This window comes from Semicossyphus pulcher, unplaced genomic scaffold, assembly GCF_022749685.1.
Source record: "Semicossyphus pulcher isolate SPU_LCO1_2020_fin unplaced genomic scaffold, fSemPul1.0.p SCAF_6, whole genome shotgun sequence".
In the NCBI taxonomy this organism is placed as follows: domain Eukaryota; kingdom Metazoa; phylum Chordata; class Actinopteri; order Labriformes; family Labridae; genus Semicossyphus; species Semicossyphus pulcher.
The window spans coordinates 3,178,881-3,204,617 of record NW_027211737.1 but is presented as its reverse complement, the minus strand read 5'-3'; the positions used below and the strand labels follow the sequence as shown (position 1 = coordinate 3,204,617).

The following is a 25,737-nucleotide window of genomic DNA, read 5'->3' as shown; positions in this document are numbered from 1 at the left end:
TTCAAATAAATCTGACTTTTTATTAAACCCCATATATTTCATTCACTCAGAGTGGTTAAAGAACAGGCAATACGTAGTTTGACAAAGTAATAATACAAGATGAGGTACAACTGAATCACAACAGCATAAGTAAAAAGATTTAAAGAAAAAACCCTCAAAAGTGTGTGAAATGAGGAGAAGAATAGCAGGTCCCATTCTCACCAGCAATGGGACAACTTTCAGGATGAGTCTCCGGTTAACGTAACTTCTTTTATATCAGCAGATTTTTGCATTTTCAACCATTGGGCTTATTTCACACAAAAAAAGTTTCAAAAATCATGCATGCATGTACACAGACCGGATGTGAGAGAGCACATTCGTTTTTAGAGCTCCAGATCTCACACAAACATACTTAGCTACATCATATAATCAGAAACACACATGTCCAGCTGGACAGGCTACAAGCTGTAGCACATGCAGCACATAGACAGAAGACACTTTAAAGTATTAGCAGACAAAACAGCAGCAGACAGGAAGATCGTAAATTCAAATCACAATCAGGGCAAACCAAAATCCCTCAAAAACACACGATTAGAAGAGTTACAGTCCTGCATGCTGTTGGTGGCATACATCGAGTCTCTGGACACTTTGGAGTGAAGAGCACATTCTCTGAGTGCAGCAGATGGCATTAACTTTTCCTTCCCATCATCTTAAGGCAGTTAGGATGGGAGTGTGTGTCTGTTTATTTGCTTCACAGGTGTTCATGTTCAAATAGGACATCTTTAGTGCTGTGGAAGACGGAGTCATAGTGCCATAAAAATAATTAACATGTAAAAAATAAGATAAATGTGGAAATATGACGAGTAATAAAGTGCATTATAAAATGAAATAAAGAAAAAAAACCAATACATAAAATAATAATTATGAGCACTTTCATTTATTTCTGTATACATTTCTACATAGTTGTCTATACATTTTTATTATTACAATTTTTATAATATTTGTTTTAATTTCCACATTTCTTTTGTCTCTCTTTATATTTCCACTGTTTTATTTACTTTTGTTTTATTTAATATATTTCTCCATATATTTCCACGTTTATTTTATTATTCACTCTTATGACTCCACAGTGGAAACGGTATAGGAGGCAGAAAATAAACAAGAAAAATAAATAAATAACAAGAACATAAAAATTTGCAGGAACAGTCGAATCAAAGCAAGTGAAAATGTTCCATCATACCGTCAACAAAAGTTCCTCTGAGTAAAATAAAATAGGAACTACATTCATTTATAAAGCAGTTAAGGCAAATCTGCTTCCCAAGAGTTTAGGCGAATAAAGCAGCCATGAAAAACATTATTTGCTGTTTTACAGTTGTTATTTTTCACTGTAAGCTGTTTGTTTATTTTAATGCTTTGGGTGAGGATTAAAAAAAAAACAGAACACAGAAATGAAATTGTGTCTATGTCGTTCTGGAAGAAAAGGGAGGACTAGAAGCAGGAAGCAGTCACATCTTTCGCTTTTGTTCATGGATTTTAAATAAAGAGGATGATTGGTCGTCTAACGCTGGTATGAACAAGAAATCTGATGTGTCAACCCAACGACCTGTTTACCCACATTTATTTTCACTTCCTTTGTAATAAGGAGTGTCTGAAGTTTTGAATCCATGTATGACAGATGTGTCATCACCCCTCTAACCACGAGAGAACGCGTTGCATTTTCGTTCTGTATGTACCTCTGCCTCATAAAGACAAACTCACCAAATATTTCTTCACTCAGAGGCAAATCAGTGCAACAAAGTATTTCTTATGGAAGAGTGTTAGTGCCAGTCATGAGAAAACAAAACAATGAAGAGATGGCAGAGATGGATTTGTATATTCTGCATTTCAATAACAAAGTGGATTGAAAAAAGTAATAAAAGAAGGAAAGAATCCTTAGATTTCATCTCTGCATTTAAACATTAAATCCTAAACATTCGACTTCACATCATCTTTCTTCCTTATTCTATCAACTTAATTTTATGACATTTTGACTTTGTTTTCAATATTTCAACTTTATTCTTTTATTTACTTCAATGTTCGTTATATCTGGCACTTAAGCTGATAGTTTGATTTATGTTCAACATCCCCACTTTTATTTTATTTTTCTCTCCCTCTTTCGTAATTTCTGGATGTATTAGTGAATTTAAATTCAAGAGGCAAAACACCTCCTGAATGTTTTTCCATCCATGTTTATAGATAACTTAATGAACACATGTCCGAAAGGGACAAATATATTTTTAAACAGATAGATGACAATCTCTCTGAAGACAGTGTGTCCCAGCTTTTCACAGCTACATTCTCAACATCCAACCGTGGACAGGTCCACCTGAACATTTGGGATGCACAACAATAAATAGGAAATAAATAGGAAAAAAACATCATCATAATAAATCACCAAACAATGTTAAAAGGAATGTTAACCTTCCCACATGGGAATCGTCTTGTTCTCACTGTAACAATGTCTCCATGATCCCTGCTGTCAGAGTACATTTCCTTCAGTGTGCTCAGCAGCACAGGGACGAGTGTGTGAGTTAAATGTAACATGTTAGCTAATGCTTACTGTGGAGCAGTGCTACTGAAGGTCACAGGTAAGTGTAAGAGTGTGAAATAATTTAAGTGAATGAAAATCCTCATGGCTTTTATTAGTACCAACTCACACACATGCACATGCACATGCACATGTGTGTGTGTATAAATGTGTGTGTGTTATTTAGCTGAGCAGCTCCAGGTATGTGACAGGCACTTTTCCTTTCTGGTTCCCTCTCTCTCCAATCAGCCAGTCAGAGTCCATTCCCGGCACTGTGTAAACTGTAATGAGCTGCAACGCAAAGGACACACACTTTAGACAGCTAGAGCAAAGGTTAACAGGGAGGGGAAAGCAGTAAAACTGATTGAGGCTGTTCTTTAAACCAAGAGCGATTTCTGGCCAGTGGCCAACAGTCATTAAACAGCCTGCTAGCGGCAGCTTGATGATGAAATCTCACCTCATCAGCTAAAAGGGAGAGCTCACTGGAGTCAGCAGCGTCATAATCATACAGCACTTTGGCCTTGCGGGTTCCCGTAGCTGGTGCCTGAACCTCCTCAATCTTCAGTGTGTCTGTCTCCACTGGGCTGCTGTCATCTTCTGTTGCAGGGCCAGCAGGAACCATGGAGTGAGTGGAGTTCAGTGCAAAAGCATTGGGAAGCCTGAGGGAGAGCAGGCAGATACATACTTATGAAATCAAATACACACAAAAAGAAACCCACACACACATAATAAGCACATGACAGGAAACTCCTGTTAGTGAGTTATACTTTCACTACTGTATGTTTCATTACCAAACTGGTTTCATGGAAAAAGCTCTAAATAAACCCTTCCTGTCCCTTAATCAGTCACATGAACACAACTTACAATAGATCCAGAAACCAAGAACCAAACCGAGAGGAAGAGGAATCACAAAGAGGAAGATAAATAACATCAGCAAAAAACAGGCATACTCACATGTCCTCACCACAGCTGAGGGCATGAGACAGTGAAACAGATTCATCAAGATTTAAAAGAAATGCATCTACAGGAACTGACTGGTAATGAGACGAATTATTAGAAGCTTTTCTTATGCAGGGGGTGATCGATTTATATATGGAGCTATATGCTTCTCCACATTGCGTAATAATCTGTATGTAGTATCAATTTTGAATAAACACTGACATGAACTGAAATTTCAGATGCAACTTTTACTTTCCCCAGTGGATCATCAGCCGTGTTGATGGTCAAGAAGTTAATCCGTAAAAGCTAATCAATTACAAAATGCACGTTTTGAAGCAATTAAGCTTCTTTAAAACATATGGGCTAGTTTTTGATCACAACCAAAGTAATTAAGGTATATGTATTAAAAACTTTTCTGGAGGACATAATAAATGTTATAAAACATAAAGGGCAAGACAAAACAAAGAGCATTAGTCTACAACTCTTGATAATGACATTTAATGAGACTGCAATGCCTTGTTGAGGAAAAGGATATTGAAGGTAAGACTGGCAAAGTAACAACAAAACTAACTAATGAATTTTTGGTTGATATATTCTAGTTTTTGCAAATATTGAAAAACTGATTATTCAACCATTGGAGGAGGAGAGAGGAGTGAGAGAAGATGAAGAGGGAGAAGTGCCGTTTGTTGTGTTGGAGTACAGAAAGCGTTGCCAGTGCTATCTAAAAAAAAAAGATTGTCATGGCTGAAGATTTATCTGATTTCTACGATTCACTCCTTTCTCCTTCTTCCTGCAACAACTACGGTCTTGCGTGAGATTTCAGCGTGAGACTTCTCCGTGAGCGAGACTTGGTTACCGACAACAACAGAGAGCATAAGCACAAGAGCATTTGTATCATTATTGTTGCTGCTAATGCTAATAGTAGACCTGTTGACTTCAACTGTTACAATTACGATTACCTCAGCCTTTATCATTACTCTGCTTCTCTCGCTAATTTATTTATTTATTTCTTTATTTAGCCAATCTTCACCCTAGTCTACCACTATTATTGGCATTGTAACCATAAGTATGTGTCTGTTGTTGTTCATGTAACAAGGACATATGTTGTTGTGGTAACAAGAACATATGTTGTTGTTGCTCTCTTTGCCTGTCTCTATCCTGCATCTCCTTCTATCCCATTTTCGGCCCATCCAGTCGAGGCAGATGGCTGTTCAACATGAGTCTGGTTCTGCTCGAGGTTTCTGCCTGTTAAAAGGAAGTTTTTCTGCCAATGTGCCGAATTGCTAAGTGCTACTCATGGTGGATTGATGTTGGGCCTCTCTTTAAATAACTTAACAAAGAGTCGGTCTAGACCTGCTCTTTCTGTAAAGTGTCTCGAGATAACCCTGGTTATGATTTGGCGCTATACAAATAAAATTTGATTGATTGATTGATTGATTGATAAGGTAAAGTATCATGGCTGCCACAGTGTCGTCAGACACAAACGATCTGAGCCTGTCAGTAGCAAAAACAAGCGCTTTTAGTGGCTGTATATTGGCGTATGCCCGGTGCCCCGTTTAGTTACATTGTATCTCATTTGGCAGCTGCCGGCCAGTGCTCCCTCCCTGAATACTGGAACAATTTCAGTAATTGTTGTCTCCACTAGTCACTTACACACAAACACATGGGAAAATAGGGTCTAGGTTGAAAAATCCCCAAGTTATCCTTTAAGTTTTAAAAGCCTTGACATTTTGAAGTAACCATATTATGATGCGAGGGCTGCTACAAATTGTAATCGTGGTTGACACGTCGCAGTAACCCCTTAAACACTAACGGCTAGGTGGGATTATTACACCTCTGTTACGTTTTGTCTTGTATGTAAAACACACGGAGGCGGAATGGTGGGGCTGTTTGTTTATGCCTTGCGAACATTTTGCTTTCGGAACGTCAGAAAGCGATATAAAAGCACATGCTGGCCGCTTAATGCCTGCGTTGTTTGGTCCAATGTAAAATGGCAAAGGCAGCATGAAGGCGGAGCTTTGTTATGTGCTGAGGCGGAACCGCAGTGTAAAAAGGGCTTGTGTTAAAGACTTGTCAGTCATAGGTAGCCATGCCCTTTAAGCATACCTCACTTTATTGTCTATTTTACTCTAAATGGAACCAAAATTTAAATCATGTTGTATTAAGGAAGACTTGGAACAAGTGACAGAGTCAGTAACTGTTTACAGAGATTATAATGAAGTTAGAAGTGGGCTGTTTTTTTTTTTTAAATGAATGAATGAATGAATGAATGAATACAGGTCATGTAAGCCACCCCTGCATTAGCTTTACCTTTGAAACATCCACCTCTTCTGTACAGTCTATGGTACTAAAATATTTACAACTTGTAGATATGCAAAGCTGTCATTTAGTTTGATAGCATTGCAGAGTAAAACCAATTGCTGCTTATGTCCACTGCAAGCAGTATGAAGAGACAAGTTAAACTGGGCAGCTGTGGCCCAGTGGTAGAGTTGGTCGTCCCTCAATCTGAAGGTTGGGGGTTCGGCTGTGACAGTCACATGTCGGAGTGTCCTTGGGCAAGACACTGAACCCCAAAGTGAATGAATGTCCATAGATCCTAATATAGATTGGCATTGTAGCCTTCGCCATCAGTGTGTGATTGTGAGTGTGAAAGGGTGAATGTGACATGTAGTGTTAAAGTGCTTTGAGTGGTCATTATACTAGAAAAGTGCTATGAGTACAGTCCATTTACCATTTAACTGTTAAACACTGGCCAACCATATTATCCCCATCTGGTTCTCACCTTCCCAATTCTTTCTGTAGTTCTTGCATGTGGAACTGACACTGCTTATAATAGGCTGCTTGGGCCTCGACAAACTCATGCAGGCAGCGCAGGTGGTTCACCTGCAGACAGACAAAAAAAGAAAACAGTGCCTCTTAAAACTTTAATTTTTCAGAAACTTAAATGAAAGTGAGACTACCACATGAACAATACTGCAAAAGAATCAAAAGTTAAAGTAGTTATTATGCAGAAAAGCAGGTATTATACACACTATATAATATATGTTGAGCAGTTTAATCTGCAAAACCCCCGATTTAACAGAGACATTATATATTTAATTACATCTGGCAAGAATTATAAACAACTGAATTAATATTACAGATAACTTGAAGGTTGGAAAATTGTCACTGAAACTTTTATAAAAATAACATAAAATAAGATTTTAAGGGCCGACTACAATAAATTGTACGATCCAAATATCACTGTAACAAGAAGTAGTTGTTTCTGAAAAGAGTTCTTACAGAAACAGACCAGCAAATAAAAAAAATATTTTTGGAGAACAATGGCATTTTTCATTTTATGGCATTTCTGCCTCTGAATTCAGTAAAGTTCAGCATACCTTAGAGCTATGATTCCAAATAGGATTACCTGTACCCAATTTCTACAGATATAATGACAATTATAATAGTTATAATATTATAACAAATCCCTATATTAAGTCAGCTATAGTACTTGAACACTAAATAATAAAATAATGTAAAAATATGTGAAAAGTAGTGAACAAGTGGGTACAGAAGTCTCAACGGATATCTAAAGGTAATAGGAAGTTAAAATTATTAGCTTGAAGTCATGACTGAACAGTTCAAATAATTAGCAACTGACATTTTTTTCACAGAGTAACAAATACTGGATGCAAAATAACACTGAAAACACTATAAACTGTACAGTGTATGCATCTTGTTATAAGTGTATTTAACTGTGAGCATTTACACTATTCAGAATTAAGTTATTTATAAACTTTGCCCTAACTTAACATAACTGAGTATAAAAAGGGAACATTAACGTTTAATTTCAGACTTAAACGTAAAACCTAATTGTAACTTAAATCACAGTAAAATAGAAAAATAAAGACTGCAAACTCTTGAGTATCACTTCAGTGCTTTGAAAGATGTGAAAACCAGGAAATACCTGAGTGTGTATGAGTGAGACATGGATAAAAGTTATGGAGGATGTGTGGTTTGACTTACATGGGTACTACTGATGCCCTCCAAAAGCAGCCGTGTAACCTCTGCTTGGCGGTCAAACTCTGTTTGTGCCACTCGGAGCTCATGTTCAGCCTGAAACAATGGGAAGAATGTTAGTGACTCATTTCCTTCATACACCCAAAGTCATGTTTCCGCGACGCCTCAGAAACAGAAACTGGCGTGGGAGCCAGGATAATTTGTAAGCTCATGGTTTTAGGAACTTTATGAACCTCTTCCCATTTCCAGCCAAACATGTGTATTTAGTTGAACTGGAGGCAACATGAATTGGATGTTTGAATGAGCTACCTAGCCTTGCAGTAACCCATACAATGGACATGTCTTGTTAAGAATCTCGCAATACGATCCCAGTTCAGAGGTTACGATTCTGTAAATTGTTATGTATTATAATTCTTTAAGCAAGCCAATTAATTATTTTAAGTAATTTTAAGAAAATTGTCATTGTTTGAAGAACCATAGCACAACCTTTTCTGAAATATGTGCTTACAAATAGACATTTACCACTGTCAGTTAAAAAAAATGTTTGCACATGAACCATTAATTTTAAATCAATTAAGTGTGTTTGGGAATCGATACAGAACTTTTTAGTTATATTAGTTATACTAGTTATTTAGTTAGTTTATTCAGAGTGTAGATCTCTTGTATTTTACACATTAAATGCTACTTCATGCATTGAATTTGTCTGATGTTATGTTAAGGCCTATCCTATTGCCTCAAGAGGCACTTTGGTCTGTGCATATTGATAATTCTGTCTGGAAATAGAAAATTAACTGGACGGTGATGTCCAGTTACCATGGAAAATCCATAAAGGAAGACTGAGTGTGACCTTTTGAAACAATTTTGCTATGACTTTCCTAAATCCTGAACAGGCAGTGGGATAAAGTTCATGACGAAAACATGTACTTACTTTTTCCACTTCATCACTCCAGAGCTGAAAGGCAACCACAAAAATATAAAAAAGAAAAGTTATAGATGACAAGCAACAGTGAAAAAACACCATTTTTTTTGACAGGAAGAGGGACATATTTAGCTGCACAATATTCAAGTGCATGTCAACGACTGAGGGACATAAATATAAACTACACCGGATGTGACAAATAATGTGATAAATAATCAGTTACATACACGCATACATATTGTAGGTTTTTCTGTATTGATATATTCCATTTTTTTTTTTTACCTCCTTATTGTTTTAAATGTTTGTTGTTTTGTGTGATGCCAATGTGTCTGATCTTTTTTTTCCCGGTTAAAGCTGTGAGGTACTTTCATTTTGTGCCAATCTTGTTGACCCCTGTGAATAGGTAAGTCTCAGCTCTTTGCTCTTGTCCTGTACATCTGTCAGTAGTGTTTCTGATAAAAATCTCACCCAGCTGTCTTTAAAAAGTCGAATGTATCCCTCACACTCAATCTTTGCTTTGAAAAATGGCTGGAATAAATTAGCTCAAATGTTTAGTTGGATCAAGGCTGGGTCTTGCTCACTATATCATTGAAATGCCATTGTTACAACATGTTTATTCAGTCAGACATTACCTAATATAAAATAAAAAGGGATAAAGATTCATTTTTCGCTTTAGTCTTCACAGCTGCTGGTCATTATGTTCTCTTGTTTGTATTTGTGCTGTCTCTAAGCGAATGTGTTTTGGGCTTGTGAAACAATTTAGTATAAATAATAATATAAATAATTAGTGTAAGGTCACAGTAGTGGTACTAACCAATCACAGCACAGAAGGGCGAGACTAGTCAGCACTGTATGCCTGCGCTAACCGAACAAGTTGCAGTTTACATCCATCAGTTTTTCCCAAAGAATGACTGTGTAAAGCTTGCGGAAGGGAGGGGGTAATTTTTGATATATGAAGATATTAAACTTTTGGGTTCTAAATGTCATGACACCATTATTACATTTGATTGAAATTCTGTCTGATATTGCCTTATAAATGAGCCTATTCATTACTGAGTTATGGCAAAAACGCAGTCACAGTAAACTGGACCTTTGACCACTAAATTCTTATCGGTTCATCTTTGAGTCCAAGTTTGTACAAAAAGAGGAAGTTAAGTTCAATAAACTGTCTGACGCACTAATTTCATGTGCTGATCACCTCTTAGAATCTCTTAAAGCACCAAGGGTAGAGCACCAAACAATTTAGCAACATACAGATCAACAACAAAAAGGTTAATGTTATGTTTTTAATTTGGGGTTAAATGTGGGTGAAATATTCTGTGAACGTGAGCACATGCTTTCTCTGCTCCAGCACAGAGCGTGGGAATTTTAGTCAGTTAGGAGCCATTGTATAGAACAAACAAACTCCCTGACACATCCTGATACTATGCTCATGTCTCAAGTAAGTCAAATGTCTTGCAGTGTTTTAATCTAAATACCACTGTATGTCCACAATGCAATACAATTTCACATGTGATTAATAGCTATTTGTTGAGTAAGTTGACACTTCCTGAGGCACTTTCACCCTGGGCTGAAATGATAACAGTTGGACTCCAGCACCCTGTGACGTTATGTTTCAACGCCTACCATTACCACATAAGATCATACATGATGACACAGAGCTCTGGTATGCAACTTGCCTTGCGTCCAGAAGGATACACCACCAGACTAAACATTCCTAAATAAACTTTAATAACCTTTTACAGTTACTGACTTGATCAATAACTTGAGTCATGGTGACTTGGACTTGAATGACTCGATTCACTGTTTTGATGACTTGCGACTTGACTTGATAAAATATAAATGACTTGAGACTCCACTTAGACTTGCAAGTTAATGACTTGAGACTTGACTTGACTTGAGGCATGATGACTCGGATGACTTGTGTTCATAAGATTGAATGTTAGCTGTTAAATATAAAAGGATAACATTCAATGTTGTCAAGTTTCTGCCAATTTATCAAGTATGTACGCAGCGTAAACTGGGAATCATGATTGGACGACTCAATAAGCTCCCCGGTATGTGATCGTCATGATTGGATGACTGGCTGTCAGTCAAACATCCTTGCTATGGCAACACACAAAGACCCCCGTGATGGGGAATATTTTATATATGAAAGGGAATATTTTTTGGATTTAACGAAATCAGAAAGTTTTTTGTTTTGTGCTTGACATTGTAGTCTAGCTGTCAGTATTTCACTGTTTAAAAGTGATTGAAAGGGAATAAATAAGCTATTTGGTTTTGCTTTGATTGCGTTTATTTCACTGAATATCAATAATTATAATACAAATACAATTCATTGTCATACTTTTTGAACAGGTTATATAAACTGGCCAATAATATTATTAGACGGGCTGCTAATACCTTGTAGACCGGTTACTACAGGTAAGAGTGCGGAAAAAAGTGACTTGACTTGGGACTTGACTTGCCTTAACTAAGGACTCGACTTGACATAACCTGTGACTTGACTTGACTTGCGCAAGAAAAAATTCCTTGCTTTAGACTTGAGCAAACACTGTTGTGTACATAGGACTTGACATGGTTACATCATTTTTAGGGGGGGTAATATGTTCTATAGTTTACGTAAAGCACTGTCTCCTTACCGCAGAGGCACTGGCAGAAAGCACGTAGTTGCGTGGTCTAGTCTCCTGAAAATCTGGAGCCGTCTACAGTAGAAGACAGGTTATTAAACATTCATACTATTGAATAGTCAATGTAAGCTTCAGTTCACACTATGTATCAAGAAATGAAGACAAAACAATCACAAAGCACAGCAGAAATGAACAATGACTGTTGTGTAATTATTAATCTGTGTATTATTGTCTGGCTAACAGTTCTATTATGTATCAACAAGATATTAATGTACGACATTCATGAAAATCAAATCCATGTCAGTAATCTGATCCACCTGGATTTGGTGTTTAGAACAGAGCTTTTTTTTTCCACATATTTTGTTGTCTTAATGGTACAAAATGTGCAGCTTCAGCTGTTCATAAAAACATGTTTTAATATTTTTTCAAACTATTTAAAAAAAAAAAGAGGTCTCTGACAATGCAGAATTTTTCTTTTGGTTCTGATTTTTTTTATTTCTTAAAAAATAAATAATTAAATATGAACTTAAAAATTCAGTCCAAATGAAAACGTTTTTTGTGCTCTAGCCAACTGCAGAGACGGGAGGGGTTATTATCAGGTAATACCTGCCAGCACACTTTCACATAAGGAGTGTCTTTAGTCATAAAAGAAAGGTGCAGAGAGATGATGAAATACATCTGTATGTAAACACTGCAACACCGAAACTAGTGACTAATCTATCTGACTGACCGACCTGACTAACTACTAAAAATAGGACAGTCAGAGATAAATCAAGCTTGAAGGCTAGTCAGCAGTAGTTTATCATGCGCATGCCAACATGCAATCATGTTGCAAAAGTCTGACTTTGTCAGTCAGCAATATGTTTGATTGAAGTTCTGATGAAAGTCAGACTTTCTTTAAATTATGCTCAACAAAAACAAGGTTCAAGAAAAGCGGAAGGTGTTTTCAGGCACATTTATGTTTCTATCGTGGTTAAATGGGAAAGGTATTTTACCCTATCAATTAGGATTTTCTATTTCAGGCATATGAATCAGTTTGAATTTGTGTAATACAAAGTTTGTAAGTCAAACTGACTTTTGGCCGACATCACATACAGGAGCACAAAATCTTTGTGCCAACAGCTGTCAGTGCAGCACAGTATATCATATTCTAAATTTGAAGACTTCTGAGGCCCAAGAATGAGTAAAGCGGAAGCGAATTACAGGTCCAAGTTGTTTTTCAGTCCATTGCTGAGTTTCGACCATAGGATTAATGGCTTCTTACCACCAATAAATGAATGGAAAAAGATAATTGAATAAAAGCAAATGTGACAGAAAAAACAACCCAGCATGTTGCATCATACTAAAATTCTTTAAGAATGCTTTAATACTCACTTCACCCTCGCACTGCAAAGGTTATGAATATACAGAGTGTTAGTAATGAGTTAGAGCCGGACCACCAAAGGTTTTATAACAATAGAATGATTGTGGAAGAGAGTGAGGAGATGTACTCTGAGTGAGGGTACACAAAATGACTCACTGCAGCCTTGGCCTCAGCCTGCTTGGCCTTCTTCAGACGTGTTTTGCAGGCATCCAAGTCTAGACGAAGATTCTCCAGAAGACGCCGTTCTTTCTAATAATGCACAATGACACAATCAGGGAGCAGCGGAGGAGAGCGGTGAGCAATCACAACAATTCAAGCTGTGTTGACATGATGCAATCCATGTTCGCAATATCAGCCCCATTGACAAACAGCCATTAGTTCCACATAGTGTAGAACACATATGCAACCATGCTGACCTCTAGTGGTCACTTTCCTATTTTCCAGGGGAAAAACTAGGACATTATAAAGGGAACGAAAACAAAATGTGATACAGTAAGGTTGGGAAAGGAATCTACATGGTATCTTAAGAAAAGCCATCTTCACACTCTACCAGGCTGTAAGCTGGGTCCATCTTACCATCTCATATTGTACAGCCAAGCATTTTGGGAAATGTAACATAAAATAAAATCCCCTACCACAGAGATAAGTCAGAATAAATCATTTAATTATTATTGCCTCCTTAATTAGGTGACATGACTACTTTATCTGTACAAAACATTTAATCAGAGGTTAGACACATTCAGATGTTGAATGATGAAAGAGTATGTCATGCCAGTTTCATGGAAGCCTTGGACAACCTAAGGCCATGTCTACACGTACACGGGTATTATTGAAAACGGAGTGCCTCCTTTGTTTCCCAAAAAAACCCATCCACACAGGCACGGTTATAAAAAAAATCCCTGTTCAAACGAAAATGCAAACACACAACAGATACGCTGTCATGAGAATGCTACAGCAACAGGCGGCGATATATAACCCGGTCATGCAAAGAAGAAGGAGGAGAATCGCCGCCAGTCAAATGTCTGAAAAAATCTATTACTGGAAGTCTACCCGGCGGGCTGCATATGGCAAAGTGCATCCCAACGCCTCTGTTCCTCAATATAGTGGACGAGTAACTGTACATACAGTACTGTGCAAAAGTTTTAGGCAGGTGTGAAAAAATGCTGTAAAATATAAATAATAATAGTTTATTTTTATCAATTTACAAAATGATCAGTGAGCGAACTAAAGAAAAATCTAAATCAAATCAATATTTGGTGTTACTACGCTTTGCTTTCAAACCAGCATTAATTCTTACAGGTACACCTGCACAAAGTCAGGGATTTAGTAAGATCATAGTCTTGTGTATGATCAACCAATTATACCAAACAGGTGCTAATAATCATCAATTTCACATGTAGGTTGAAACACAGTCATTAAGTGAAACAGAAACAGCTGTAGGAGGCTTAAAACTGGGTGAGGAACAGCCAAACTCTGCTACCAAGGTGAGGCTGTGGAAGACAGTTTCATGTCACAGGTCAGACACCATGGCAAGACTGAGCACAGCAACAAGACACAAGGTAGTTATACTGCATCAGCAAGGTCTCTCCCACACAAAGATTTTAAAGCACACTGGGGTTTCAAGATGTGCTGTTCAAGCTCTTTGGAAGAAGCACAAAGAAACAGGCAACGTTGAGGATCGTAGTGGTCGGCCCAGAGACACTGAGTGCAGCAGATGAAAAACACATCAAGCTTATTTCCCTTCCAAATCAGAAGATGTCCAGCAGTGCCATCAGCTCAGAACTGGCAGAAACCAGTGGGACCCAGGTACACCCATCTACTGTCCGGAGAAGTCTGGCCAGAAGTGGTCTTCATGGAACAGCTGCAGCCAAAAAGCCTCCGACATGGAAACAAGGCCAAGCGACTCAACTACGCACGAAAACATAGGAACTGGGCTGCAGAGAAATGGCAGCAGGTGCTCTGGACTGATGAGTCAGAATGTGAAATATCTGGCTGTAGCAGAAGGCAGTTTGTTCGCCGAAGGGCTGGAGAGCGGTACGATAATGAGTGTCTGCAGGCAACAGTGAAGCATGGTGGAGGTTCCTTGCAAGTTTGGGGCTGCCTTTCTGCAAATGGAGTCAGAGATTTGGTCAGGATTAATGGTGTCCTCAATGCTGAGAGATACAGGCAGATACTTATCCATCATGCAATACCATCAGGGAGTTGATGATTGGCCCCAAATGTATTCTGCAGCAGGACAACGACCCCAAACATACAGCCAATGTCATTAAGAACTATCTTCAGCGTAAAGAAGAACAAGAAGTCCTGGAAGTGATGGTATGGCCCCCACAGAGCCCTGATCTCAACATCATGGAGTCTGTCTGGGATTACATGAAGAGACAGAAGGATCTGAGGAAGCCTACATCCACAGAAGATCTGTGGTTAGTTCTCCAAGATGTTTGGAACAACCTACCAGCCGAGTTCCTTCAAAAACTGTGTGCAAGTGTACGAAGAAGAATTGACGCTGTTTTGAAGGCAGCATGATCAGCATGGTCCCGTTTTATATAAAATGCATTCGTTGACATCACAAGAATTAAATTCCATTAGCCAGAAGTCGAGGGGAAACTTTTTATTTATATACTTGAATGCAAAAATCTCTCTAACCTACACATTTCCACATATTCTCTCAATACGCTTCTGAATCAATAGACTATCAAAAGACTTAGTGAATGGCCTTTCTGCTTATAGTAGTGTGAATGTGTTGTCTTCGACTCACCGAAATGGTCCTCCAGTCTCCTTCCAGAAAGTTCCTGAGTGGGGTAAGAAAGCTGATGGCTGACGTCTGTAGGAACTCCCTCTCTGCCGCTCCTAATCTTCTCTCACATTCCCCCACCTCAATCAAAGTGCCTCCTACAAGACACAAGATTGGATTCTATCAAGTCTTTATCATAAATTATATACTCACCCCCGGCATGATCACATTCTCTGAAGGTACAGCAATACTACTCTAGTCTATACTTATGCCTTGCTATGACAAAAACTACTGCATCCAGCTACAAGAGCTTAACTACTTCATCTATCTGTAAGATGCATCTGATTAATATTTGATACATTTTTGGACTGCAAATTCATAACAAGGAAAACATTTCTGCTTAAGACACTGTGGCTAAAGAGAAAGTCATGCATTTGTTTCTTGAACACACGAGATGTTACATTTGAACATTTCCCAAAGGGTGTCTTTCTTTCTCCTCTTTGCAGACATAACATTTCCTTAAAATGTATTCATGTGTTCATTGCAAATTCTCTCTGAAATTCACACAGGTAACTTTTTCCCACTCTCTAGGCAATGTGCTATATTGACAATATAGGACAAACTGTGCAGCTCTTTATTACACTTTAAAAGTACATTTTACACGAAATAGGCTTCAGCCTCCTTGCAACCCTGAACAGAATAAGTGATATTGATAATGGGTCGATTGATGGATGGATATTTGAAATTCTTCCATAATGTATTGTTTATTTTATTTTATCTGAGTTTCTTGACAGTAATGCACTTAAACATCAAACGTGTAAACTTATCTGTCGATTTTAATCCATATTATCCCATCTTTTCTATTAAGATCAAGGAGGAGTCAGTTATTTGATTATGTGTAGACAAAACACGGACTTTTGATATGTTCTATCTCTGTATTATTCTTTAACTGTTATTCACCTAATGAGTAATCTCCATTTACAGATTCTACATAGCACAATAGTCTTCATAGTAGAAGCTGTAGGCAGGGACGTGGATTTCCGGGAAGGCAAGTGCCCTGTTTTCTGTTTGAACTACGCTTGTAGTCCGAGTAATATTGACCAATCACGTATCAGCAGGCTGCGGCGTATGCAGGAAAAACAGTCCGTGAGGAGATCAAAAGCAGGCGGAACATAATTTAGCATAATGCCATTCCAGCTCCCATCAGTGTGATCTGACGACAATTTAGCTTCTGATTAATCTCTATAAACAGACATCTGCATGCTAACAGCTAACAATCTGTTCTAGATCTAACATTTAACTTGACATGAATTCCCTTGACGCTGCGTCACGAATGCTGTTCAGCGTTCAGACAAACAAGCATTTTAAAAGTGTTCTTCTCCTCTTGAGGACAGACCTGACAAAGCTTGAATTTTTACTTCTTACAGATCTGCATCATGATGTTGAAATTTGGGCGAAGGTAAGACCTGTTAATAACAAGTAAATCACAAGGAAACGGTTTCTCTTTCTGTAACAATGCAGCACGTGGAAAAGGAAGTCTTGAAGGGAAGTCGTTTATTGTTTACCGCCCGGCACGTTCACCGGTGTCCCCAGAGGCTGTATCGTCTCAGACTATAGCCGATGGCTATCCTAGATTGCCTAATGAGATCAACTATTAAGAGTTGGGAAATTATGTCTTCACATTTATAATGTTAACAATCAGGATCCTAATTAAGAAGGTTTATTGGTTGTTGTATGGCAATGCTGTTTATTTTGAAATAGAACATTACCAGATTATAGTAGAAAGGAGTATAAGGGCTGACGATGAGTTGTGGGATACAGCTTCAACATATTTATTAGCTAGCTGGAGCTGGGAGACTTTACTGTAGCCATGTGAGTGGCAACTTAAAATAGCAATAGCACAGAGTTAGGTGACCTTACAACTTGTTGGGTGGATAGTTTTCATAAGAATGTGGTCACATTGTATTTAAACCTGCCTAAGACCCACAAACAATGCAAAGACCATCTTTATATGTGTTCCGAATTATCCAATAGCAACTGAAATGTGTTCTCTATGCATTTTCTTTATGTTATTGAACTTTTTTGACCCCCTGAAAGCATGTTTTGACTCTGTTGTATACTAACCATATGGAGTTCCTGGACCAAATTCCTTTGCTGCATCCTGCATATATTGACCCAACAGCTCTGCATTGGTAATTCTGGATGGCGCCTTCCTGTCCAACTTTTCATAGAGAAATTCCTCAATTCTGGCACCTGCAGAGAAAGTCATGAACAGAGTAAATCTATGGCACAGTTGCTAAACCGAGCATATGAAACTGTGAGTTAATTCCTTCCTCGCACATTTATTGAATGAAAACTGGACCCAAAAACACATTTAACACATAACTCTGCTCTATGAAACTTAATAACTTCTTTAAGCCTGATAAACAAACTGAACACATCCTGCTCAGTAACACAGGCAGGCAGGATTACAGCATGGCAGGTGAAAAAACTAAAAACCCGTTATTGTTCTCAGGAGTCAATAAAGACATAAACAAAGGTAACAGAGAGAGGATTGGTGACTTAACTTTACCATGTGTGGATGTAAAATTAGGCAATTTTTTGCTAAAACACAAAACCCTTTTAACGGTTGATTTGTGGTGAATGTGTCTTCAGTCACATAGCAGACGAAAGTTAATCGATTCTGTTGTATAAAAGTACATATATGATGGCCTGCCGGAGATATTTTGCTAATATATAATATTGGAATATTGGTGTTGTAGCTGGTACAGGGGCTGATTATCATATATTGTTGGGACGTTTATGTTAAGCAGGTGAGATCTTTATCTGGAAATAAATTTGTAGGTAAACTTAGGTTAGCAAAACTTATGTTAAGAAACAGAACATCAAAATTTTACTTGAGAATAAGTACAAGTACTTAATACTTGAATATTTATTTATTTACTTTCTGCCTCTGCTCACCCTGTGTTTTCAGTAATACCTGATAAGAACTTACCATGGCAACCAGGAAGCCAATTAAAATACACTAAGTCCATATCTAGAACTCACAAACTTTCAGTTTTAGTAAAAACACAATTCCTAAGCTTAGAATGCACCCTCTCTGTAAAAAAAAAAAGTTAAACAGTGTGATAAGAGAAAGGATATCACTTATATGAACATAAGAATCTGCACATCTGTACAATAACCACTGTTTTATAGTGAGTAACATGAAACAGCGTGGGGATGGTGACACAAATACCTTAGAATACCTGCAACAGAACTGATTCTTGTGAAAGTGGTTACTCTCACCAACGAGAGAGAAGAGACAGAGTACTGTAAGGGTTGATATTTTTTTCATGTTCTGTAATGAATTAAGTGAATCAAATAAATCACACGATAGTAACAAAGATGAAATGGAGTGGAGTCAGACCTCTGACACAGCCCCATCATTATAGGCTTCACAAAGGAGCATTGCATTTAATAAGCGTGTACAGGTGCTCTTTAAATGTCAAACCCATAATCATCACATCAGACCCACAAATTACATAACAGTGATGTCTATTAGGCTTGGGTGGTATCCTTGTTTTTAATTCCAAATATCTTCGAACATGAACATTTTGCCATCAATACTGGATCTAATGACTAATGTGAAAGGTGTTATTCAAAGTAATAAAGAATTCTGACTCGTATTGGCTCATTTATTGTTTTTACAGCATGTTTACTGTATGTTTAGGTTTGATTGATTGATTGTTTGATTTGCTTTTTCTAACAAAAAATATCAAATCAGGCCATTTTATTCTCTGCTGAAGAGGAAGAGGGCCCGGCATAGGAGACAAGATTTTAATTTAGCACCTAGTAAAAATTCTGCTCTTGCTTTCTTTAATCATTTAAACATCACTCGTTGCGGATCTTTGCCGTGAAAAATGTAAACAAAGGCTGTTTCGCCCACATGTTGTTAATCTCCACACCGACCCCGCGGCAGCAGTTACAGGCATTCAAACTATATATAAAGAAATCATCAATCTTGTCACTATTGGTCTTGGTCTAGGTTACAAAGATGCATCAGTAATTTTTTTTTTTACTGCCAAAAGACAAAACTGTATTCCTGCAGCTTGAAGCAGTTGTGGGTTAAACAACTGTAATTTGAAGTTGCTAACATTTACTGTTTTTTCACCACACTAACAGAACTATCTCAAAGATCTCAATTTGAAGACAGCAGCAGCTGTGGAGCCAGTTAATAATTGCATGAGAGCATGACTGAGATGCAAACAGCGTCCTCACTGATGGTTTTGGTTGTTTGTCTTCTCCTAAACTTGCAATATGTCTTTTTTTTTTTTAAACATCTTTTATGTTTCATGGCCTCTGGTCACTGACCTTTTTTATTTGTTCAGCCATAAAACCATTTACTTGCAACTCAGCAGAGACCAGAGAAAACAGCACACCACTTCTACTCTCTCTGGCGAACCAACTACTGTTGTGTTACTTTTCATGGGACACCCAATTTGTAATACCCCAAATATTGCCACAACAAGTGCTTTCATGAGTAGGCAAATAGGCTAAACCACCACTGCTTATCTTTGATCATTTTAAGTTCCAGTGTGATTTATTTTCCTCATACCTCAACAGTATTAATGTAGAAAAACATTTTGGAAAATTATCAGGCAGTACATTTGAACTACCACTGTTTTCAGCATGTTCTAGACGGGCTCTGTGGTATACTAAAGTAATGGCAATGACTTAAGAAAAGGTGGAAAACCAAGGCTTAACATTAAATCTAGATAAACAGTGCAGATCGTTTTTTCCAAGCTGACTCACTCAACTTTGTTATTTGTGCCAAATCTAAAGTATTTGTAACATTTTAAAAAGTCATTTTTATTCACTTAGTTTTTTTTAAATTTTTTATCTGCTGTAAAACTTGCAAAAGGTTGAACCATTTGTATGACTCACAGCCACCGAGGGGCTGAGCCATGAAGTGCACTATATTCAGATTTTTTCAACACAGCAGAAACAGCTGAAGTTTTCAAATTAAATTTACACTATGAAAATGGTGAAAAGGACACACTGAAGACAGTTTGTTTCAGGTGCATAGATCAACTGTTATGGATTCTGTACTTCAAAAGAGCAGGAGCTGACGTTCACAAGGCACAGGAGCAGTCATGTCTTGCTAAATGTGTACTCTAGTTATGAGTAGTAGTAGTAGTAAAATACCCGTATATTCCTTTTAAACAAAATGCCACCCAAGTCTAATTTTCATAATTAGGATAAAATCATATTATGGTTGAGTTGAGTCAACAGAACCACAAAGCTGGATACATAATAAAAAAGTTTTCCACAAGTACACAATGCAACGCATAAGATTAAGCCAAGAGGTTCATGTTCAAACAAAGTCTAATTCTTTGTAAATCCAGGGGCATATTTCAAATGACAATACAAACTATTGTCAAGGTCTTTCTACTGTTCACATATTTGTTTCTGGGCAATGATTTTTGTTACACTATGAGTTTGAATTATTCTGTAATTAGCTAGCTGGCCAACAAGTCATGTGGTACTTGTGGAAAACGTATGTGCAAGAAGTACAGTTAGCATACTTCACAAACATAGACATCACAACACACTTTCACACATTGCTACATGTAAGGATTAACTGGGTGTGAGATCCGGTAGTCAGAGATGATGTGATGAAAATAAGAACAGTCAGGATAAGTAGGAGCTGTGAAGTTGTAGAAATGCGGGAAGATACATTTCCAAAAGGTATAGCCGACATCTTGCTATCTGAGGATTAACTTTGGTTCCGTAAGCCTTGATCATTTTATGTAATCTCTCACTGGAGTTTTCCTTTATTATTATTTTTGGTAAGGTGAAATATGATACTGTGAGTTCTTTTCTGTCCACATCTTAAGCTGAGCTCTAGAGCCAACTGATGTATCTGCCGGCCCAAACAGGTCTATTTTCTTATAATGTAGAAAACAATTCTTGGGGTGATTTGAAAATGGCCTAATCACATAATTTGACAGCAGACTGTGCTCCAAAACTAGAAACACAGATCAGCCATAACATTATGATCAATATTGTGCCTAATATTGTGTAGGACCACCTTTGGCCAGCAAAACAGCCCTGACCCATTGAGTCATGGACTCCACTCGACCTCTGAAGGTGTGTGGTGGTATCTGGCCCCAAGATGTTAGCAACAAATCCTTTAAGTCCTGTAAATTGCGAGGTGGGGCCAAAGATTGGGATTGGTTTGGATTGACATGTGGGGAATTTGGAGGCCAAGTCAACACCTTGAACTTGTTGTTGTGTTCCCAAACCATTCCTGAACCATGTCTGCAGTGTGGCAAGATGCATTATCCTGCTGAAAGAGGCCACTGCCATTAGGGAATACTGTTTCCATGAAGGGGTGTACTTGGCCCTGTAGCCGGGTTACTTTTGGCAGGTCCTTACCTCTGCACACCCCACATGAGCTGCAGTTTTGGAGATTATCTGACCCAGTTGTCTAGCCTTCACAATTTGGCCCTTGTCAAAGTCGTTTAAATCCTTGCTCTTGCCCATTGTTCTGCTTCCAACACAACAACTTTGAGAACAAACTGTTCACTAGCTGCCTATCATATCCGACCTACTGCCAGGTGCCATTGTAACAAGATAATCAATGTTATTCCCTTCACCTGTAAGTGGTCATAATTTTATGGCTGATCGGTGTAGTTGCCCATTCACAGCTTAGCAGACACTGGTCTGCACAACAGTTGGTTTTCAATGTTCAATATTCTCTTTAAAAAATATCTGTTACAGAAAGCGGTGTTCTGAGTATATTTTCAAAGTCATTCAAGTGAAAAATCCCTGAACAGACAAGATAGAAAAGGCCTTTTTTGTCATTCCAGCTCAAAAAATGTACTATATCAACATATCGGTACATTGTATTTTTCCCTATCTAACATGAATATGCATATTGACCCAAAAGCAAACAAAAAAATAATAATAAATTGGCAATTTGCAATGTTGGCCTACAGAAAGGGGCTAGACAAAAAGTGAGGGAACCGTGATGGCCTGGAGCTTCACCACTACTTTGTCTATAATCAACAAAAAGCTGACATCTAAAGGCATTTTTTGACATTCTTGGAAATACACATTTCCTCTCTTTTGAGTTAAGTGAGAAGATTGATACCACTCTTGTATCTGCCCCCAAACCAGCTACAACCAGTAGCTGATTAGCTTAGCTTAGCATTAATAATTTAAAATGGGGGAAACAGCTAGCATGGCTCTGTACAAAGGCAAAATGTACTGACCAGCACCTCTAAAGCTCACAAATTACAGTGCTATTTGTCACTCTTGGACAAAGTTCTTTTTATGATATGTAAGTGTGCAATAATATATGCAGTCTGAATTAATGTCATTATAGAGTACTGGGTACAATCATTTTATTATTTTAGTCAAGCGTAAAATTATGTGCGTAACATTAATGATGTTGCTTTGAACTTGAATCTTGTTCTAAGAAAGAGGAAGTTCACGCTCCTCTTGGCCTTGATATAACACTGATAAATGCAAACAAATGCTCAAATCTGACAAACCAAATAGTTGTAGACTCTCTCCTATTTTTGAATATGGAAGACCTAAATATCATATTTGTACTGTAAAGACGACATGAACAACCACTTCCATAACAGAATAAATACATTGTTTGGCAGAGGTGAGACAAATAGAGGTTAAATTAAAAAAGGGGATCAAAGAATCACGTGTTGATTTGGTCCACGTTCATCGACTACTTCTCTGTACTGATAGTAAAAGGCACGAAAAGTTTCTGCAGCAGGGCACTAAAATACAGAGACATAATACTCACCAGTGTGATCAACTGTAGCATGGAGAATCAAAAAGTCACAAGTTAGAGCTCCCTATTCTCCAGTCACTCCATATCACTGTGGATCTAAAAAATAATGCTAACAAGCTACATTATGTAAAAAGGACTGGACATCAACCTTCTTGCAAAGTGTTTCACAACTGTGCTAGCTGGTTTGAGACTGTGAGTGTTACACTGAATCAGCGAGTGCCCATTCAGAAAAAAATATTTTTTGGTCCAGGAATATTTCTGTCATTACTTTTTTGACCATATGAGTGGTTCTGCATGTTGCATTTGATCTACATATTGATATGCCTTTGGATCTCTTTAAGTTGATTTTCGTGAAATGGACTGAAAGAACTGGTTGCTTTCATGGAGATAACCAATTCATAAACCTGGTATGGTTTAAGAGCACGTTGCAACTTGTTTAAAACATGCAATACCATCGGTTTGGTCCTTTCAGCATAATATGTTTTAATTTAAGTACGCAACTGTCCATTCTTCTACTACTACTACTACTACAGCTCTTACTTTAGGTATTGTATTGACAAAGTCCAATCCAGAAAATGTTTCATTTTTTCCATCAGTGTGCCAAGTTCAGCTTTACTTTGTTGGCATCATTATTGAGCAAATTAACTTGTTAAACTGTGTTGGCAAACATTTTATAATTCATTTCTTTTTTAACATCCGTTAGGTGCATATTTTAAATGACCTTATCATCCCTTTGTGTTTCTTATTACAAGTTTGTCTTGTATTTAGACAAAAAAAATCAGTAGAACAGTAATTGTGCAGAATATGTGCCCTATAATACACTTTGCATCTCTATTGATAGGATGTCATACTTGGGTTTGGCTGCAGCAGGACTTCAGTCTGTCTGTAAATTTTCTCAGTCCAGTGTTTGGTGCAGTCTGCGCGGCTCATCAGGCTCTCAAAGTGGGCATCCAACTCAGTCTTTTCCGCCTGGCCCAACTTCTCCTCTGTAAACTGAGGCAGAGCACACACACAATAAGTCTCCAGGTTGAACTTCTGAGGCAAAAATGTTCCTATTTAGACCTGGTTTTCTAAGTATCACATAGGCACCATCTTAACTATTGAGGGATTCTGTATGAAATATAACCATAACATAAGTACAATGTACAATACAATATAAGGTATTGTACATTTAGTAAACTGTGATGAAAGAATAGACACTGCGGATGACATTTCTCTAATTTATTCATAGCAATATAGCAATACTTCTGGTGTGATGTACAGTAGGGCCTATTTGACTGGGTACAATGACTGGGTAGAATCTAAAAACCTTTGACTCTCCCATATTCACTTTTTTATTCTGTTTACATTGTCTGCTCCATTTTTAAAGAGCCTTCTGTTGATATGTATCACGTGCCCAACATTCCTGTGCAGTCTTTACATCAATAAAAAATATATATATCAAATGTCATAAACGCAATGTATGAACGTGATGATGTCATGACGTCGTGAAGGGTCCGGTTCACGACCTGCACATCTTGCTCGCCTGACAGCATTTCCTGTCCCCTCTTCCCCTCAAACTTATCTATACGAATAAAAGTTAATATATCTATTACAATTAAGTCATTTATCTGAATCTATAATACATTTATACTGTAGACTGATCTGCTATCTTTTCCTGTAAGATAACGTTACATTAAACTGGTACATTATCCTGATGGCTAACAACACTTCCAGTTGTAGCATCTGGAAAGCGCTGTTTATTAACAATGTAGGCCTTAATTATTACCGAGGCGTAGCTGAATAAAAATTTACTGTAAGTGCTTGATAATGTGTATCTAAGTTGGTTCAACGTTAGCGCGAGAGTTTAATATACTGCAAAGTCAGAAACCGTACCCGTAACGTTGGTGAGTAACGATAGTAACAGCTGGCTGTCAAAATGAAAGGACGTGTCAGCCGAACCACAGCACTCTGCACGAGTATTATATTACTTACCTGTACAGCTCGTGTGAAAAACAGTCCGGCACCGGAGGCTAATTTCTTAACATTGAAATCCATTGTATTTGTTTCTACTAGCTACTGATGTTACAATCGAAGCAAGCTACACGACACCGGCGGCGAGATGTGACGATGGCACACGCCAAGAATCACGTGACCGCCACGGACGAGGCCCCCTTACGTCAAACATGTAGCAGTCTGCCAAAATATGTAAAAAATTAAATAAAATAAAATAAAATAAGTCATTAGACTGATTTTTAAAGTAACCACTTTCTATTTGTATACGTACATTTCAAGGAAAACAGCAGTGACTTTACTTAGGCTTGGACAATTATTTGGTCTTGCATGTCATTTTAATATTACGGTAATACTATACCAGAAATTGTCCAGCAGATGCCGCCATTTAGACTATGTTGAATGTTAAAAAACGAAAACATTTACAGCACAGTTAGTTGGATCACGTGTGTGCCTGTCTTCTTCCATTTCAATTAACGTTGCTTGCCTTTTTAGATGCAGCGAACTGAAATTCATGTCAGTCCTACTTTTTGTAAGAAATAAACGCTTAATGTCTTAAAATGTAATTAAAATGTATTTTGACCTTTTTGATTATTTAAAAGTTGTTACTGGGAATATGCTATTATGTCTGGCCATCTTTATTTTTTTACTTAATTTAAATTTGACATCATACAACAACAAAACATCAACAACAAACTGTTATACAATAACATGAATGGCATTGCATATAAATCAGTAGAAAGTCATTTAACATGACAACAGAAAAGCAAAACAAAGTCCTAAGGGTTTACAGTCTTCTACAAAGTTTAAGAATTTTA

At 37.6% G+C, this 25,737-nt stretch overlaps 1 protein-coding gene across 2 annotated transcripts; it reads right to left on the bottom strand.

The window, feature by feature from the left end:
• On the bottom strand, nucleotides 1-25,008 carry LOC138610424 (endophilin-B2-like). Of its 2 annotated transcripts, XM_069683182.1 has the most exons (12): nucleotides 24,902-25,008; nucleotides 23,779-23,920; nucleotides 22,940-22,951; nucleotides 17,254-17,382; nucleotides 15,154-15,287; nucleotides 12,555-12,647; nucleotides 11,048-11,110; nucleotides 8,415-8,438; nucleotides 7,493-7,582; nucleotides 6,267-6,367; nucleotides 3,003-3,204; nucleotides 1-2,836 (listed from the first exon to the last, which is right to left on the bottom strand). In XM_069683182.1, the coding sequence occupies exons 1-12, from the start codon at nucleotides 24,962-24,964 to the stop codon at nucleotides 2,729-2,731; spliced, it is 1,161 nt and encodes a 386-aa protein (XP_069539283.1). In that variant the 5' UTR covers nucleotides 24,965-25,008; the 3' UTR covers nucleotides 1-2,728. The 2 variants fall into 2 exon arrangements, with proteins under 2 accessions (XP_069539283.1, XP_069539284.1); XM_069683183.1 differs by lacking the exon at nucleotides 22,940-22,951.
• Between the last annotated feature and the right edge of the window lie 729 nt (nucleotides 25,009-25,737).

Excerpts from the sequence above, each read along its gene's own strand:
- LOC138610424 (XM_069683182.1), bottom strand. The coding sequence starts at position 24,964 with ATGGATTTCAATGTTAAGAAATTAGCCTCCGGTGCCGGACTGTTTTTC. Across the intron at positions 23,921-24,901 it reads TTTTCACACGAGCTGTACAG|TTTACAGAGGAGAAGTTGGG; the intron begins GTAAGTAATATA and ends GCTCTGCCTCAG. Across the intron at positions 15,288-17,253 it reads TGGTCCAGGAACTCCATATG|GAGGCACTTTGATTGAGGTG; the intron begins GTTAGTATACAA and ends TGTGTCTTGTAG.